Here is a 19,134-nt window from a genome sequence, read left to right as displayed (position 1 = left end):
AGTGCATCAAGTTCTTATAAAGATATTGGATTGCATCAGTGAATCTTCCAGTTATTCACTCCCCACCACCATCGCCGCACCCGAGCACCTAATGTGTTGCCGTGTAGTCGAGCATTCCTATTCCAGTGTTGCCAACCGCAGAGGAACAAGTTGTACAACAAGCCCTGTGTCAAGGGGACCAGAATCTGTCACCGCATCAGTAAAAACGTCTTCTACATAGCTGGGCATACCGTACCTGATCTCTCGTCGTGATGAGCGCCACCTTCCACCATGTGTCCGCCTTGGAGATGCTCCGGAGATAGCTCTGCTCGAAGCGCAGGTCCGGCAGGGGAGGGAGGTTGTAGTGTCGCGGCTGTGGGCGGAGGACGCTGTATGGGATATCTTCCTCGTCCTCGTCGATGCCGTCGTCGCTTCCGTGCTTGAGGCTCTGCAATATCACGGGCTCTCTCGTCGAGGCGGCTGTAGGCGGGTTGACGTCGAGGGCCGCGTCCGGGTGGCGCTTGATGGACGCGGACTGGATAGTGGACGCGAGCTCTGTAGGCACCGAGTCCATGGTGGGCAGGCTGCGATGTATCGAGCTGTGACCCTTGTTGAAGAGCTGATGGATATGCACCTGGGCGCTTTGGTCACGCTGAAGCTGAGCAACTGACGTCGGAGAGCCGAGTTGCGGCTGATACCCACCGGGGCGGCAAACTAGCGCGCGGGGAACGGAAGTGCAGCTGATTGGTCGGCCCCACTGATTGGCTCTCACAAACCAAACCACCAAGTGTCCGACACCTGTATGCCGGTGTAAGTGATGAAGCCTTATCATCAAATCCAACAGTTCCCCTTTCAAATCCGCTGCTAAGAGTGTTCTACCTGGTCGAGTGGTTAACGCCATACTCCCTTGTAACCGGTCATTCCACAATCCCTTTGCACAAGATCGCAGCCGAACACAGGTCACAAGTGTTCACCTGGTCGAGTCTTTGCTCCCTTGTATCCAACGCGCCCAACACATCCCTTTAGCACAGTCCCCTCCGCAGCAAACCCATACTCTTCTCTCTTTTTTGCTTTTTTAATTGAGTTTTAAAGGTTTGATCGGATGTAAACTTTTAGTATGGGCTCCCATCGTGGAGGGGAGGAATCGAACAAGACGGTGGCATGGCAAACACCATCTCGAGTCCAAGACAAAAGTGGTGACTGCTAGGGGGGGCTCGAACTGAGTCGCTCGGGGATAGTTTGAGTTCCAGAGTTCGAGCCCCCCCAAATCCTCTCTTTTTATAGATTCGTGAGGGATACATGCCTTTCTTCAGGGGCTTGGCGAAGCAGGCTCTGGCATCACCACTACTGATAGGTTGGGACCTGCACATTGTCAGCCTGTAAGGATGGGATGTGCCACACTGTAGCTGCGAGTAAGAACTCAGCCCGAGTATTTAAACCCAGCTGCATCCTCATGAAGTGGACTAGGCCCGGCCAAATTCGCAATAGTATTCTCTTTTCCTAGCTGCCACACTCTTCCCGGACTCCGGCTCATATTCGAAGCGTCATTCTCTTGCCCAGTTCCACATTCTTCACCATGGGGATCTGCACCCAGCCGTCTTGCCCAGATACAGCAAAGGATGTTGTTGATCCTGACATGCATGGAATAGGGGTAAGGCTTTGCTGATTGAGAGGGTCTTTTAGCTAACAACTCTACTCGCAGATCATCATCGCCTTTGTCTTCACGGCCGCCTTGGCACTTCTTATTGCCGCTATTGCTATTGTCAGAGGCGGTATCCCCATCTGTTACTATACGTGGCTCGATGAGAAACTCTTATCGAAGCTGCCGGCATGGGCTACAAAGTTCCCAAAGGAGACGCCAGACAACCTCGGCTACCAGGCGTTTCTCCTCAGTCTTAGCGACCAAACACTCCTGACGGGCATATGTTATGCCATCACGATGTATATTCGCGTCTGCAAACTGTCAGTCTTTGCCTTTCAGGTCGGGCTTTGCCTCATATCTATCTCCTCGGCCGTCCACCTTTCCACATTGGTTGTGCTCAAGCCGCACTTTCTCGAGCACAAGTGCCAAGCAACCGTTCGCTGTGGAATCATGGTATTTTTTCTGGTACTGTACATCATAACCGTCTTCCTGGAAGCCCGTACATGGTACTATGACATCGATTCGTCCTTTATTTGCACAAACGAGGAGCAACTCTCAGCATTAGCAGCGACCTGCAGTGTAACTATCCTTTTGGGAACCTCGTTGCTCTACCTGAACGGGATTATGTCCATAAAGCCGCGCGAAAATAAGTTCACACCAAGATTCTGGACAACGGGCCCCTTGAAACTCATCTATGACCGTGGCGATAAGAGGATGGATGTCAAGACTTACCTACTTCAGAAGCATACCAGGGCAACTCTCGTGGAGCAAAGCAAAATTAATGCTTTGAGACAGAAGCCAAACTACTTCAAGGTCGTCTGTATCATTGTCCCGATCTTGCTGTGGGAAATTGTTGACTCGATCTTTTTTGAGTTGTTGTTGGCTGCTGTCTGGTTTGGTTACTATACTCACTACTTGTGCAGTCTTCTCATTGCAAAAAAAAGGGGGGTCGACACAAAAAAGATCTTGTCCTTTAGCTTCGATCAGATCATGCCAGTCCTTCTGCTATTTGTTTTCGCAGTGACTGCTTTGGAGGTTGGCAGTAAGTCGGGTCTAGGCGACGCAACCACCCATCTCTCTTACACACTGCCCGCTAATTTCGATTGCTTCATAGGTATAAAGCAGCACCATAAGGCTGCTGTTAAGGGGGCTTCCTTGACAAGCGAGACCACGCCGAACCTCGGCGCTATTACTGAAGCTTCAACTACGCAAGAGACGCTCGTACAACCCGGCCACTCTTCTGGTAGAGCTTCGTCTGCGACCGATAATGATGAACAAGATATAAGTCAGGCTCCGTATTTACATCCAGATCCGAATTTCTCAGCGACAGACATAGCAAGTACAACTGGGCCTACCAGAACCGATTCGTTGCCTGGGTCTCTGGGGGCGCCAAGCAGAACCAATACTGTAGGACTGGAGAAGGGGAATCATGTCAGTTAGCCCTGCAAGAAATATCTTCGAGATGCCTTGGACATCATGGGCTTGCTAGCTAACACCAAACATAGCAGTCAGCAGTATACACCTCCGAATGTCCAGTACACGTCATCGAGGCTGGCATAAAGCACGTCCCGGTAGCAACGAGATTTGCTTTGAGTATTGGTGATTTGATTTTTGTTGCTGTCGTAGCTCTGAGCTACACGTTCTTCCCATGGGTTGACTTGACACTCGTGACGTTGGCATTGGTCCTCTTCTTTGGAGAGCTGATCATGGACGTTGTGAAAGTCCATCAAGTTAGCGTTGAACGCCGACGCAAAAAAGACGCGACGAAGGCATATCCCATGGATGACTTGCCAGCTCAGAATGGGTCAACCAGTGTTGATCGGGGGCAACCACCGGTTTGGCACCCCTCTTATTGAGTGTGGCCAGAAGTGTTGAAGGGTGACAGCTCTCGTTTTTTGGACATGGTGTATGTAGATTTGAACATGGAATATCCATACCAGCCTGATGAGGTTGTTGCCTCTAACCAAGCTCTGACCCCGGATTGTGGCACGCACATGAACAGTCGGTGAGTCAACAATCCTTCCTTTGTCATGGATGGAAGTCAAGGCAACAGGGCAACCAACGGCAGACAGACAATACAGACTGGGGAGTGAGTGGACGCGATGGCCCGGGGCTGGAGTAAGCGTTTTCCGTCATTGTGGCGGTGCGGAGGTTCCGACGCCCCGCTCGGGCAGCAAGTCATTGGATTCACACAGGGCAATTGCCTGCTGTTGCGTAGCAGGTCGAGAGTCAGACACAGGCAGCAAAAGTTCAGTGGCCACATTTTATTTAGCAGACACACCCAGTAAAGTGGGTTCAGTGCGTGCGGGTTGCGGGTGCCTAGGTCATCGCCCGTTGCACGAGAAAAAATCTGGCACTAACATCCAACTTTTTGGCTTTGGCATCCTCGCTCGGGCTCCAGAGATCACGCCTACAAACAGGAACGAGTCCCCAGACTCGCGAGAAGAAGCCAAGAAGAACCCCTCGCTAAGAAAGAGTCCTCGATACATCTACCAAGATGAGTGACGCTCAGGCGAACGAGGCCGAGAAGAACGTACGTCTTTGTCTAGCATCGCCCCTCCTTAATGTCAACTTTTGCCCCGCGTTCCCAGAAATCAAACAATTTACCCCCCCCTTCAACCCCAAGTTTTCCAACCGCAACTGACGACTAATCCCGCGATAGATTGAGATCTGGAAGGTCAAGAAGCTCATCAAGCGCCTCGAGGCCGCCAGAGGAAATGGAACCTCCATGATTTCCCTCATCATCCGTGAGTCGCTCCATTGCTCCGCTTCCGAAACCGCGCACTAACACGTCCGCGTCCAGCTCCCAAGGATCAGGTCTCTCGGGCAGCCAAGATGTTGGCTGAAGAATACGTACGATTCTGCCACTGTTCCCAACTCCCCCGTGACCTCGCTGACGACTCCTCAGGGTACCGCCTCCAACATCAAGTCCCGTGTCAACCGACAGTCCGTCCTGTCCGCCATCACCTCGACCCAGCAGCGCCTCAAGCTGTACAACAAGGTCCCCCCGAACGGCCTGGTCGTCTACTGTGGTGAAATCTTGACTTCCGAAGGCAAGGAGCGAAAGGTCAACATCGATTTCGAGCCCTTCAAGCCCATCAACACCTCCCTCTACCTGTGCGACAACAAGTTCCATACCGAGGCCCTGGCTGAGCTGCTCGAGTCTGACCAGAAGTTTGGCTTCATCATCATGGATGGTAACGGTGCCCTCTTTGGTACTCTCAGCGGAAACACCCGTGAGGTCGTCCACAAGTTCTCTGTCGATCTTCCCAAGAAGCACGGCCGTGGTGGTCAGTCCGCCCTGCGTTTCGCCCGTCTGCGAGAGGAGAAGCGTCACAACTACGTCCGCAAGGTCGCCGAGTTGGCTGTCCAGAACTTCATTACCGCCGACAAGGTCAACGTCGCTGGTATCATCCTCGCTGGTTCCGCCGATTTCAAGAACGACCTCAACGCTTCCGACATGTTCGACAACCGTCTACAGTCCAAGGTTATCAAGGTTGTCGATGTCTCCTACGGTGGTGAGAACGGCTTCAACCAGGCCATCGAGCTGTCGTCCGAGACCCTCGGCAACGTCAAGTTCATCCAGGAGAAGAAGCTCATCGGAAAGTACTTTGAGGAGATTAGCCAGGACACCGGCAAGGTCTGCTACGGTATTGAGGACACCCTGAAGGCTCTTGAGCTCGGTGCTGTCGAGACTCTCATCGTCTTTGAGAACCTCGAGATCACCCGCTGGGTTCTCAAGGACAGCAACGGCAGCGAGATCATCCTCCACACCACCAAGCAGCAGGAGCAGGCCAACCGCGACAAGTTCCTCGACAAGGAAACTGGCCAGGAAATGGACATTGTCTCTCAAGATTCGTTCCTGGAATGGATTGCTGAGCACTACAAGGACTTTGGTACGGCGCTCGAGTTTGTTTCTGACCGATCCACCGAGGGCAACCAGTTCGTCAAGGGCTTCGGTGGCATTGGAGGCCTTCTCCGCTACAAGGTCAACTTTGAGCAGCTAGCTGACCTGAGCGACGACGACGAGTACTACGACGGTGAGTGACAGCTGATCATGGAAATCCATTCCTTGAGTTAACATTGGCGCAGATTGACCAGCGGATCCCCTCGTCACCAGCGAGGGATCGACTCAAGTTCAACCGTCCACGCACGACAACAGTGCCATGCGCCTCGAGGCGCAGAGGTCGACCGATGCCGCGCCGATGCCAATCGCTCAGAAGCGCTTGATGGGGAGGGACAGTCTCGCGCCTCCCCATTACCCCCGTCAGGTGTCGCGACCCAGTCCGCTTCGCACAATGATGACGGCTTGAGTTATGATCGGCGGGAATAGAGGTAGATAAACCATCAACTCTGCTCTGCAATCCCAGAAGTCAGGTCTAACTGCTGGTAGGCCCACGCGTTAAAATTGAAGGATCGGGGTGTCACGGCGACTAGAGGATCCGCGAGGGCCGTCACGGGCTTTGTCGCTCTGTATGGCTTGAAAGATCTGTTGTCATGGAGTAGAATCGGCGTGAGCTGGCTGCAGGCTTGTTCGTCATTTCTTGACGGGTCTCAACCACGAGCAGTCACGACGCGTCGAATCAACAAAATACTAGTCGTTTGCATGGCCATTGTTGAGCAGTTTTCAAAAGTGATGTAGTTGGCGCGTTCACGCGTTGCTTGAGTTTGTCCGTGTCCGAAGGCTTCCCTCGTTCCCATGGCTGCGTAATCCTGCCCTCGCATTTGACGGCTGCTTCCGCAGCGAGATTACTTGACCGAGGGGAAGCTCCGCAGTTCCCAGGGTAGGTATTAAAAGCTCCGCGTATTCCGTTCGTTCAGTTGTCCGTAGGCGAAAAACGTAGTACGTACGCCGGTAATCATGGAGTTTGGGGTTTCCCGTTGCGCTTAGTAGTTGTGGCTTGAGACCACCTTCCTTCCAACTCCGTCCGTAACTTTGATGTGGGGGCCTTCTACGAATGCGAGAGGAAGGTACGAACGAGCAAGGGTGCTACGTCAACATGGGAAACAACAAGGGCTCGACCTATCCTATCGACCACCATCTTACCAGCATCATTCCATCTCCCACCGCCATATTATTTCGCGCCATAAAGACCACAGCTCAGTGTCAACTGAAGCTGTAGTCAGGCGCTGAACATCATTCATCATTCATCATGCCTGAACCACCGGGCACACCGGGCACTGCGACCATGCAAGCTGGCCGCGCCATCCCCGTTGGCCTCAACGAAGCCGCTCTCGACTCCCCGACCTTTCGAGTAACCGCCACCACCTTTGGTGAGCAGGTCGATGCCATCGAACGATGGCTCAACGGCTACGTCCAGTCCACCTCGAAGCTCCTGCACGACTTCCTCGCCCTCGAAGAGACCGTCAACACCTACATCGTCAAGATGATGCCCTCGGCCGCCGACGGCGTTGTTGACAACGACTATACCTTTCTGGCCCTCAAGAGGGTCGGTGATGGCTGGCGCGAATACTGGATTCAAATGCTGAGCACTATGAAGAAGATGGATGGCTCTATCGTCGATCCCATCCGGCAGTTCATTGTTGGCGACCTGAGGAACTTCAAGGAGTGCAGGAGAGCTATGGAACAAGCGCAGCGAACCTTTGACACCACTTTGGCCCGCTACGTTAGTCAGTCAAAGACAAAAGAACCTTCAGCTCTCCGCGAAGACGCCTTTGCCGTGTTCGAGACCCGAAAGCTATACCTGAAGGCGTCCATGGACTACTGCCAGCTTGCTCCCCAGCTACGCTTCAGCATGGACAAGCTACTTGTCAGGATCTGCAGTGAGAGATGGAAGGAGCTGAAGCGCACTAGAGAGGCGGTTGGCAACGCCTTTCGGTGGAATCACGAGATGGAACGAATCCAGGGCTGGTCGAATGAGATGGGAGCTTCAGAGATGGTTTTCAGACGTGAACTACAATCGGCCAGGCGAGATCTTGCAGAGGGCGCGCTCGCAGGATTTAAGCCGTCCCGCGAGCTCGAAGACTACAGCACCTCGACTGTCCCCTTTCTCGGCACCCGTGGTCCCGTCACCCTGCGCCTCAAGGAGGGTGTCCCTGTCATCTCGGAGAAGCAAGGCTGGCTGTTCCTCCGCGCACTCTCTGGCAAACCCGCAAGACATACGTGGATCAGGAGGTGGTACTACTGCCGCGATGGTATCTTTGGCTGGCTTATCCCAGGTCCGCTGGGAGTTCTCCAGGGCGATGAGATTGGAGTTTTGCTTTGTAACGCAAAGCCGGCGGTGGCCGAGGATCGACGTTTCTGCTTCGAGGTCAAGACAAAGAGCCAGACGATACTCCTTCAAGCCGAGACACAAGGCGAACTCACGGAGTGGCTGGAGGTTTTTGAGGTGACCAAAAAGAACGCCTTCGAGACAAGCATGAACAGAAACAACGCTACCCTCCCTGGTGCTGTTGATCCCGCCTTTTCCATTACACCGCCAAGCATCCCAGAATTCTCAGCCAAGACACTCGATGCACAGATTGGTATCTACGACGAATCTGGGAGTGGGTTCGAGCGAACAAGTACGCTGCCAGTTCCTGGGACAGATGGTAACCTCAGCACGAGGCAGAGCTTTGATGTTAATGGCAGCTTGTCTCGCCGATCCATCACGGCCCTGGGAAGAGACTTGGCACGAGAGGAGGGTGAAAGTGGCCGTGAACATGCAGCCAGGATTATCCAAAAGCTTGATCTTCACCGCAAGGCCACATTTGGTAGTCAAGCAGGTTCTGAGGCTGCCCAGGGAAGTAGCCTAGGATCTCCTGGACTTTCAAACATGTCCACCAGCCACACTCTTCTACCCGGATACTCAAATGCTCCAGCAAGCTCTTCCACCTTCAGACAAACGCCTAGCATGCTGCCATCGGTCGACACCCAATCTGGCACTCTGGCTCCAGCTACTCTAGCTAAGCCTCCCTCGATGACAGGCTTGAGTCGCATTGCCGTATTGGCTGCGGGAGAGCGTCGCCCTGTGGGGAGCAATAGGAAGCTCCCAGCTTCCGTCATTGCCAACTACTGGGGAACTAGTCTTTGGGGTGCCATGAACACGCCGACCCAACCCGTTCTACCTAGGCTTGATGAAGACGACCCTATTGGAGTTGTGGTTCCCGGAAGTTCACAGGCTAGTCTTGGCAAGGGCATCTCGCGGAAACAGACTGGTGAGCTGTTCCCACGCAACTATCCCCCTGAGTTGAGGGCCCAGCATGCGCAATTTCGTTTGCTGTTCCCGGATGCGCCTTTGGAGGAGAAACTTGTGCTCGTCTTCCGAGCGGCCTGGACTGGCTCCCCTGAGCGTGGACCTGGCAAACCAGACATGGCTGGAGATGGCCGTATCTATGTCACACCTGACAACATGTACTTTTACGGACAGCAAATAGGCCTCGTCACAGCCTACAGCATCAGCCTTGATATCATTGCCGAGGTGACGGCTGCTCCAGGAAAGGACTGCGATTTCATCTTCTTGCATCTGGGCGATGATTCCAACGACACTGGGTATACTAGGATCACTATCAAGGTTTTCTTGGAAGAGTTGGGTCTTCTCCACACCCGTCTGAACCTGTTGATCGACGACCTTCAGGCTGAGGAACCCATGGACGTTGAGGAAACCATTACTGCGTTGATCAATCTTGAGAAGGAAGAGTTTGAGCGACCAAGCCCCAGCGTTGAGAGCTGGGAAGAAGTTTCCGCCAATACACCGATGGACGATGGAACCTGGCTAGGAAGACCGGTAAACAGGCGAAATGACTTCAGCTCCCATATGCGCGCCTCGAAATCAAGGGCCAGACAGATACACAAGCTTCACCTACCGGTTCGACCAGTTATTTACGAGCCAGAAGGTATGAAGGAGATGGCAGCCGAGCGCAACTTTGAGATCAGCGCAAAGTCGTGTTTCCATGTTCTATTTGGCGACAAGAGCTTTGTGTTCCCGAAGCTTTACTTTGAGCGACGTGCTCAGCAGATTGCCCAGGGCCCATGGGTACTAGTTGACCAGGGAAGGATGAGACGGGACTTCCAGTTCAAGGTCGACTACAAGGATGTCCTGGGCCGATCAAAGGAGGCCGAGGTCAACGACTATCAGATCATTGACGTATTCAGTGACCATGTCACATACGTGGTGACACACGTCAAAACGGCGTGGCATCTACCTCACTCAAGCTGGTTCAAGGTCATCACCAAGATCGTCATCACACATGTGGCCAAATCCAAGTGCAAGCTTGCCATCTACACCAAGATTGACTGGTCCAAGCTTCCGGCTCTGTCAAAGAATCTGGTGGAGCGTCAAGCGCTTCGCGATGCCGCAAGTGATGCTGAAGAGCTTGCCGAAGTTGCCACAGACCAGGTCCGCAAACTCGGACCTCGAAGTCGGACGAACAGAGCAATCCAAGTGTATGGACAGATCGGCCAACAGACAGAGGTGGTGGTCTTCAGACCCGGTGCGACGGACTCAGCTAAGAAGCAGGTCATCAAACCACGAACGTTGACCACCATGATATTCGAGACAGTTCGATCTCTGGGCGAGAGCGCAGTATCATCAGTTATCATGGGTGCTATTGCGATTCTACGCAAGGCGTTTAATATTATCACGGCTCAGTGGATCATCCTCGCTTTGCTTGGATTCAGCACACTCACCAATGTGCTTCTGACATCGAGCGAGGTGACAACGTGGTGGGGTGAACGGAGGGCAGCCGGATTCATGCAACGTATTGGAATTCGACCAAACCTGATGATGAGCAAGGCTATTTACATTGCCGATTTGGATGAGGCGTCAGGGGCTGGCCAGACATTGTCATTCCCGGAAAACAGCACATGCTTTACTACATTCAAAGACCTATTGGATGCCGCGGATATGGACATGCCATGGGAGGATGCCGGAGCCAGCTTATCAACAGCCACAAGCCAAGCCACAGCACGCCGACTACGACGAACGCGACAGCGACTGGGTTCATACCGACATGATTTGTTGGTGGCGATGCGAGTTGTCAACAGCATTGAGCGGGAGATGCTCCAGTCGGAGTGGGAGAACTGGCTGGTGGATGAAAAGTCGCTGTGCGATGAGCTGGACATTATGCTCCAGACGGATGATCGCAGCAAGAAGCAGAAGAAGGGATCAGAATCACAAAAGGTGATGGAGCAGACAACGGCGAAGCGAAGACAAGCACTTGAGCAATGGCGCGACAGCTATTGCGGGAGCTGTAGGAAAGATTACCAGGTTGTGATGCGGGAGCGGAGGTTGTCAACATCGTAGCATGGATCGGAGTCGTTTCAGGAGTAATCGGGAGGAGTAAAGCTTTAGCATATTGAAGGCATGTTGGATCAGAGGTGTACAAGAAGCGAGCAGTGAAAGGGGAATACCAGCCCGTCCTTGGCCGGCGGATTTTATTTGTGCAAGCAATCAATCAATCAATTGTATTAATCCAAGCTTATGAAACAGGGGAGGTCCGAATGCGAATAGGGGTTGTCCGAGTGTTGTCTATTTATACTATACGCTGCAAGTCCGTATTTGTCAGAGGAGGTTTCCAGAAGACCGGTCCCGGCGGATACGGAGCAGTTTTCGTATTGGTATTTGTATTTGTAGGTCCGCGTATTCCGGCGTGGGGCGCCCTGACCGACCCGGAGAGCGAGGCCCATGCCCCCCCCCCCACTCGCGTCTCGGGCGCTAATTAGGGCGCTAGGAAAGAGCGAGAACGACCAAAGAGCGAGCTCGCCCTACGGGTTTTCAAGTGGATTAGGTTAGCGGTAGGTAAGTGTCCTAGTTGGCTGACGTCAGTGAAGACGCCCCTCCGGCTTCCACGGCTGCCGATCATGTCTCATCACCTCCAAAGACCTTTAATCCTGCTTCTTCTTCTGGCTTGGTCATCCTCTTCTCCTCTTCTTGGCCTATACAGTAACACATCTTCTCTTCCCTGGACTGTCAGTGACGTATCGACTTTTCACGAACAACGATTTTCCTTGCTTGTTTCTTTGTGCTTCTCTTTTTCTTTTATTCCTTGCAAGCGAGCCCGTACCGAAACCTCCTACATACCAACAACGCACCACTATCAAAACCATGGCGAGCCATCACGAACCGCTCGCGGCCATGGGTCCTGTCGACTGGGATCAGGTGCCCCAAGATGACCTCAAAGATTTCCTCGCCGACATATTTTCCGAAACACAGACCGTTATCGAATCGATCCCAGCTCCGGCTACGAGAGCTGCCCCAAGTGGCGGAGGGCGGGCTCGCTCAAAGACCGAATCGGCCGCCTCGGGCCCCGATATCCAACGAGCACTATCGCAAAGACAGAAGGCTTCGGCCATCACCCAGGCTCAGGACCTGCGAAAGGAGTGGAAAGAAGTGAAAGTTAATGCCAAGGAGAATCCTCTTGGTATTAATGTCTACAAGCTGGCTTCTAAAGATGGGCGCGGGGCCTGGTTTGCGCGACGAAGCGTTCACGAGGGCCTGTCGTTCGACGACTGGAAGACAGGCCTTTCTGTTGAGTTTGCCGAGACGATGAAGATACAGGGATCACCAGGAAGTGGCAACATCCGTGGTATCGGGGCCGATAAACGTGTCGAGGACAAGGACATCGATGATGCTAGTAGACTGCAGGGTAAGTCGTGATATACCCACTCGGACAACGTGATGCTGACTTATACTACCAACAGTCTTTCAACTTTCCGCCCAGTTTCCGGGTCCGACTGCTCCGCGAGACTTTGTTACTCTGCTCTTAACATCCGAGACCTCCGTTAAGCTCGCTGATGGTTCTCGTCCGTTGAGGCAGTTTATGATTGTATCCAAGCCTTGCCATCATCCAGAATCACCTCCCCGCCAGGGCATTATCCGTGGCTACTACGAATCGGTTGAAGTTATCCGCGAGGTCCCCATTGACAACTATGCTTCCAGGAGATCTTTGTCGTCAGCAGACCTATTGACCCGGGACGAGCCCAGGAGGCCGAGTCCAAATAGCGAAGGCCATGGTTCAGCGCCCACCGACGACTTCCCTACAGCTATCGAGTGGCTCATGGTGACCCGAAGCGATCCCGGTGGCAGCGTACCACGTTTCCTCATCGAGAAGGGAACGCCGCCTGGCATCGTTGGTGATGCTGGCAAGTTCCTCAAATGGGTGACGTCCAAGGCGATGCAAGGCTTTCCAGATCCCAACGCGGTCGTCGAACCACAAGAGACTGAGCTGCCTGTGTTGGATAAGGAAAAGTCAGCAAATATTCCGAACATTCCTACGGCTAATGTTGACCCTGTTGATGAGCACCCGAGCCAAGATGAAATGATGCCGAGTAGTAACGGACTCTACGGCATGTTAGCTGGTGCTATCGGCGCCGCGAGCTCATATCTCCCTACTGGACTACTGAAGACATGGGGAACCGGATCGGACATGGCCTCTACCGATGAGAGCACCTATGAAGCTCAGCAAATCGAGAAAGAACATCACGACGATGAAAGTGACACTTCGTCCATTCGAAGCTTTGCATCCGCCTTGGAGAGGAGCGTAACTGCAGAGAACAAATCCCCAGACAGTATCACCGAGTCGCAATCCGAGACATCCCGTTCGAACCAAGCACAGACACAGGGCGACAAGGAGCTTAAGAAGCTTGAGCAGCGAAGAAAGAAGCTAGACGAGAAGGTTGCCCGTCTCCACGAGCGCCGGCAGAGCAAGCTGCAAGGCGAGAAAGAGAAGGACGCTGCCACGCTGGCCAAGATGCGGGAGAAGCACGACAAGGAGGTAGCCAAGCAAGAGGAAAAGTATCGTCGCGAGATCAAGAAGCTCGAGGAGAAGCGTGAGGCGGAGCAACGCAAAGCTGAGGAACGCCGACGCAAGGCTCTGGAGCGGGAGGAGAAGAACAATCTCTCCCTCGAGCTGGAGCGAGTTCGTGCTGAGCGAGATCTTGCACGTCGTCAGATTGATCTCCTTGAGAGTCAGGTTGGCGAACTCCAAGCTCAGAATACAATGCTGGTCCGCAAGCTGGGTAAGATGGGGCTGGTGGACAGGTCCGACTCTACGGCGTCACTCAAGAGTCTCAAGAGAGCTGGAACGGGCATCGAGACACCCTAGAAGGAATCGGAGAAGGATGAGGCAACACTTGAATGTACACTATAGCGTAACGGCCAGATTGGTTTACTGCGAGGCGTTGTGGATAGGCGGGATCATTGTGAAGCAAGATAACATGAATTCACGACTTGTTTATTTTTCTTTCTTGTTCTTTTTACTGTTTCTATTGCGTCAAATGTCTATAGTCTTTTCCAGAGGCTGTAGTAAAAGACCCGACATGTGCCCATGTCCTTCTCGTAGAGCGCTGCCAAACTTGTCGACGCCCTCGAGCAGTCTACCGTCGGGGTGACGCCTCTCCTTCACTAGGGCGGCTGAAGCGTAGACGACGCGGGAGAGGATTGCAAAGACTTCTGGCTTGGAACTGTATCCGAGAGGACCGTCCTCCTCGCCTACAAGACGACGCAGCTCGTCGACGCCAGCATTTGACCATGCGGTCAACGCTTCAAGAGCGGGATCCTTGGCTTCCCAATTCAAGCTCTCGTAGACAGAGACCCAACGTTGTGTCTCCCTGACTTCGTCGACGAAAAGGTTCTGCTCCTCGATGACGAAGAGCGAGTCATCAAACTTCATGGCGTTCTGCAGCTGGTCGCTCACAGACGCCGTGTGACTCTCAGGGGTCGGGAATCGGGCGTCGCCCATGATTCTACGGACAACAACTTGTCGGAAAGTTGAGTCATGGCCGAAACGTTCCGAAAGCCATGAGAGGAGACGATTGGCGGCTTCGACAGGGACGAGGGCTTGGCCGAGGATACTCTTTACGGCAGCAGAGCCAACGTCTCGGACATCGTCATCGTCATCGTTGAGTGAGTCGTACAAAGCGAGTAGTGCCGGGAGATGCTCCTCGCGTGCCCAGTCTTGCTCATCCTCAATACCGACGAAGAATGAGCAAAGAGACTCTGCAGCGGCCAGACGAGTATCAAAGTCCTTGTTTAAAGTGTCAGCAGTTGAAATGACGGAGAGTGACTCTTACAAACCTTGTCATCCAGGCCAACATCGGCCATCATATGTCCCCAGTTCTGGAGACCAGCCGCGGATATAGCTTGTGACTTTCTCAGAATGGCCGAGATGCAGCCGCTGGCTCTTATCACGGCGTTTGCGAGGGCTGGGTTCAATAAGCTCAATGGCAAGCTATCCCAGATCTGGGAGAGCAGAGTCGGCGAAACGGCTCCGACGTTCTTCATCTTGAGTAGCTGATCCAAGATTTCTGTCAGATTCTGCAGGGCAATGACTCTAGGCTCTGCGGGACCGATCTTGAGACAAACGTCTCGGTACAGGTTGCAGAGCTCGTTCACTTGACTCTCTGATAGCTTCGAGGCACGCCATAGCTTGGGGATTGTCTCGAGGCCAGCGACTATGGTGTTGACGCCCAGAGTCTTGCTCAGCAAGAGAACGTTGAGGTTGTCAACCGGATCGTTGGACTCGGAGATAGAGTGCACTTCGTGGATGACACGCTGACCCCTGAGAAGAGCGCTCTCCCGGGCGTTATCCTCTGGAAACTCGAATCCGAGGGGAGCGACGCCCTTTGGTCTGGGGAGGACCCGTACGAGGTTTACAACCTCGAGATAGGCTGCGGCAATTTCTGGGGAGTCGAGGGACTGGATCTCACGCCAGTATTCTATGAGGAAGCCTGAAAGCTTTGGGGTATCGTCTGTAGAATGTGTAAGCAGTTGGTCTCGTTCGTCAAAAATGTAGATCTTACGCTGCAACTGCTCTGGCATGACCTCACTAAGCCTGTCAATAATGTACTTCAAAGATAGAAGAACGCCATGAACATGGTTCTGAACGTTGCCAATCGGTGAACGAACAGACTCTGCCGCCAGACTGATGATAGTGTCCAGCCAGAGATCGTGCAAGAGACACGAGCAAAGAGTTCGGGCTGCAATCTCCCGTACATGCCAGACTGGGCTGGCTAGATACTTGGCGATGTGCACCTGAAGTTCTTCGCGGAGAAGCTCAGGGGGTCCAGCTCTCCGGATGATATCGAGTGCTGGGAAGACAGACTCGGCTGCTGCTGAGCTTGTAGCTGTGACCGCCATCATCTGATGGCCTGACTTGAGGAGGTTCAGGAGAACCTTTGGCAGCGAGGGGTAGCGATGATATGAGATGCGGTTGGCTTTACCGTCCCAGCCAGCCTCCATAATAGCCTTGCTCTGATGGGATCCAAACAGACAGTCGATGAGACTGCGGAGGAGGATGAGGCCACAGTTGCGGATCGCCCAGAGCTCTGACTTGAGTCCATTCGCCGCCAGCTCGAGACACTGTGTCAAGAACTTCTCGGACTTGTTTCCAAGGGCTGTAAGATACGAGCTCTTGAAGATCTCCTTCAGACAGTTGTAAGCGTGCACCTGGGGCAGATTGGAGCCGTCCGTCTCGGCGGCGCGTGCCTCCTGGCTGGCAATCTCCATCAACTTGGCCATGACCTGATCAAACGAAGGACTGACCGCGTTGGCGGAGAGCACGCCCGTCATCATGGATGGGATTCCGGCGGACCGTCGAGTTGTTGATACCTGAGCGTAGATGGCATCCAAAGTGCCCTAAATAGGGGTTAGCCCCTGAACAGAATCGCGTTCATCAAACGAAGCGGTGGGTGCGAAAGACTGAAACGGAGTGTTGACTTACATTGTACCATGTTTCTAGCAGATCTGGGCCTTCGGCGCCGGCCTCTCCCTGATCAAGATGCTTGACCTGTTGGCAGCAGGTTGAGAAGGTCAAGGCAACAGTAGCAAAAGCACCACGGTGTCTAAGGCTAGCCAGTTGGGTAAATGTCAGATTTCCTATCCTTTCGTAGACCTCCCTCGATGGAAAGATCTTGCCCTGACGGGATCGTTGTTTGATAGGGAGGATCAGGGTTCGCAAAAGGTTGCTGCCTCTGTGTTAGCCTGAATAACTGAGACGCGAAAGCTTAATAACATACCTTGATTCATGAACTGATCGGAAACTGTAGCTCAGGACGTCCTTCGTGTCAAGTCCATCTACTTCCTCGAGTTCCTGGGGGAGATGGCCCTCTGGGGAGTCATCGCAGAGAATGTCCCGGACCGCAGCCCAGACTCGCTCGCAGCAAGTCACGAGCGAATCCTGCAGACCTTGCACAGCCTGTAGCTCGGTCTCAGAAAATTGAAGCTCAGAGACTACCTGCCACGTGTAGCAGAGAGAAGCAAAGTCACCGTGGAGAGGAGCATCCAGAACAGCCCGGCCAAGGTCCTTCTCCGCCACTGTCAGCTTCTCCTGAACACCGCCAACAAGCTTCGAAAGAAGATCAAGTCGCTGTTGCTCGTCCTGGGAGAACCGGTAAAGCAATTGACAAACCCTGGCAACACCATCTGAGTGATCTGCTCTCGCCGTCCGGCGTGCAAGCTCATCAGACCTCTTGAGAAGCTCTGCAAGCTCTTCAGCAGGATTGACTTTACCCCCCGTTGCCATAAGGTGAAAGTTTCTGTACCGCTCATCAGAGAATATTCTCTTGAGCACTGTGGCCGAGTGAGATCGAATGTCGTCAAAGGGGTCCATGACCAGATCAGACAAGGCACGAAGCCAACGACCGTTGAACAGATCAAAGAAAAGCTCCTGATCATCTACAGTTTCCCATGTCTTTGATTTTTCACCCTCCATTCGGAGGATAAATGTCACCGCCTTTAGTGAAGCAGCATGTCGTTGATAAGAGGCCGTCGGCGTCAACTCGCTGCACAAGAAGCCGATGTACCAGAACAGGAACTTTTGATGATAGTCCAAGCAATCAACAAGCTGGGCTTCCGGTAGTGAGATTAGGTTGGTTCGGTAGAGAATGGGCTTTGACATCTCTGTCTGTCCAGGCTGCCCCTTTTGGTCCCGAGCGGCTGCTCTTGGTATGCTCTTCTTGAGCACAAAGATGGCACCTCGTACTCTCTTGAACATATCTCGCACCTTTCCAGCCACCTCGTTTCGGAACTTTGCATCTGAGTCTGCGAAGTAAGTTGCCAAGTGCTTGCGCAGCAAGTCCAAGGCGGTGGATGAATATGGCCTTGTTGTCGACGGAGAACTGATGAGTAGAGAAAGGGCAAGAGATCGAACTTCATGTGAAGGATGGGCCAGCACACTCTCTAGCACCTTTTCATCGAGTACGATTGATGACTCGCCATCAGTCGTCTTGTCTTCGCCCAATGCTGCTACTGTTAGCAAGTATCAATATAAGGGGTATTCAAACTTACCAGGTTCCTCCACTAAGCCGACCTTCTTTCCGATCTCCAAGGCCGCTAACTGAAGAATTGCAGGGAGATTCAGGTCTATCTCGGCACCTGCAGAAACTGCCTCGTGCTCGTTCATTCTCTTCAGGAACTCCAAGGCCTCGGCCTTGTCAGCCTTGAACAGGGGTAGGAAGATGTAATTCTTGATAGACTCTAGGATCGAAGGCTCCTCGTTCACAGCCTCCAGAAGCCACTTGTGCCAGATCTCGACGGTCAACTCGACTGGCGTCTCGCCGTCTCGTTGTCTCAAGCCGCGGTAAATGCAGACGATGAATCTCCCAGCTGTTGGACACACAAAGTGAAGTGTCATCCAGTGGAACAACTCGAAGATGAACGGTTTCCATATTTCAAGCGCCTTAACGGAGGGGTCCTTCTTCTGGAGGGTGACATAGCTGGTTCGAATCTCTTCCAGGGTGACAATATCCTTGGTTACGAGGTGGTCCAGGGCTTTGATGGCAGACTTGGCGAGAGGCTTTGTCGACTTGCCTGTCACAATCGACACGAGATTGTCAAGAATAGCAGACTTTGTCGCTTGACCTGCTTCCTCGTCTGGGTTTCTCCTGATGAGCTGGGGAATCAGATCGAGAACGAGCTTCATCGAACGGTGGTTGTCCGACTCATTCCACTCGACATAGAAATCAAACAGCCTGATGGTGATATCCCTGGAAAAGGCCCAGAGCCGGAGATCCTGGGACCCCGACTTTGAAGCCTGCTCCACGAAGCCGCAGAGTTTTACGCAAGAGTTGCCTGAAGCACCCCTGGGCTGTGAAGCACCCTCGAGAAGCCTCGCAAAGATTGACTGGGCCCAACTACAGAAAAATGTCTTTTTTAGGATACATACATAAAAAAAAAAGAGAGTCAGAAGAATTGCGCACCTTGCCTGGCTCTCACTTGGCTGCTCCTCGACCCATTTTGAGATATGGTTGGAGTTGGCGATTAAGTCGTCAACTTGCTGCGCCGTATCCTTCATCCTGGCGAATGAATTCTGCGACGGAGAAATGACGCGAGTCTCGTGAACTCTGCTTCTCGTTTCAAGACAGAGGTGACTCACTCAAAGATAACCAGCTCAATGCCCCAAAATTCAACCTGAAGCCGTCGCCGTAAAAGTTGACTCCTTCGCCGATAGGCTTTTGCGACTCATGCGGCCAAGAACGATGGGACCCACATCACGTGCCTGATCCCGTGAGGAAATTTTGCCCTTCAAGACCCCACCAAAGTCCCACAAGCAGCATTTTTCGATTTCTCAAAATC

At 53.1% G+C, this 19,134-nt stretch overlaps 4 protein-coding genes across 4 annotated transcripts; 2 read left to right on the top strand and 2 right to left on the bottom strand.

Moving 5' to 3' along the window:
* Nucleotides 1-55: 55 nt before the first annotated feature.
* Nucleotides 56-553, bottom strand: NECHADRAFT_79153 (uncharacterized protein; the record flags this gene model as incomplete). Its single annotated transcript, XM_003051716.1, has 2 exons — nt 56-88; nt 236-553. The coding sequence occupies 2 exons, from the start codon at nt 551-553 to the stop codon at nt 56-58; spliced, it is 351 nt and encodes a 116-aa protein (XP_003051762.1).
* A 3,565-nt stretch (nt 554-4,118) lies between these two features.
* On the top strand, nt 4,119-5,669 carry NECHADRAFT_39035 (uncharacterized protein; the record flags this gene model as incomplete). The annotated part of the gene is made up of 4 exons (XM_003052158.1): nt 4,119-4,154; nt 4,284-4,368; nt 4,425-4,474; nt 4,530-5,669. 4 exons carry the CDS (start codon nt 4,119-4,121, stop codon nt 5,667-5,669), a joined length of 1,311 nt encoding a protein of 436 aa, XP_003052204.1.
* Nucleotides 5,670-6,774: 1,105 nt separating this feature from the next.
* On the top strand, nt 6,775-13,809 carry NECHADRAFT_60233 (uncharacterized protein; the record flags this gene model as incomplete). The annotated part of the gene is made up of 3 exons (XM_003052157.1): nt 6,775-10,862; nt 11,616-12,208; nt 12,264-13,809. 3 exons carry the CDS (start codon nt 6,775-6,777, stop codon nt 13,664-13,666), a joined length of 6,084 nt encoding a protein of 2,027 aa, XP_003052203.1. The 3' UTR covers nt 13,667-13,809.
* On the bottom strand, nt 13,781-18,853 carry NECHADRAFT_104137 (uncharacterized protein; the record flags this gene model as incomplete). The annotated part of the gene is made up of 7 exons (XM_003051715.1): nt 13,781-14,587; nt 14,638-15,311; nt 15,363-16,197; nt 16,283-16,532; nt 16,578-17,808; nt 17,848-18,692; nt 18,759-18,853. The coding sequence occupies 7 exons, from the start codon at nt 18,851-18,853 to the stop codon at nt 13,835-13,837; spliced, it is 4,683 nt and encodes a 1,560-aa protein (XP_003051761.1). The 3' UTR covers nt 13,781-13,834.
* Between the last annotated feature and the right edge of the window lie 281 nt (nt 18,854-19,134).

The sequence above is a fragment of the Fusarium vanettenii genome, assembly GCF_000151355.1.
Source record: "Fusarium vanettenii 77-13-4 chromosome 4 genomic scaffold NECHAsca_3_chr4_2_0, whole genome shotgun sequence".
In the NCBI taxonomy this organism is placed as follows: domain Eukaryota; kingdom Fungi; phylum Ascomycota; class Sordariomycetes; order Hypocreales; family Nectriaceae; genus Fusarium; species Fusarium vanettenii.
This window is presented reverse-complemented; position numbering and strand designations above follow the sequence as displayed.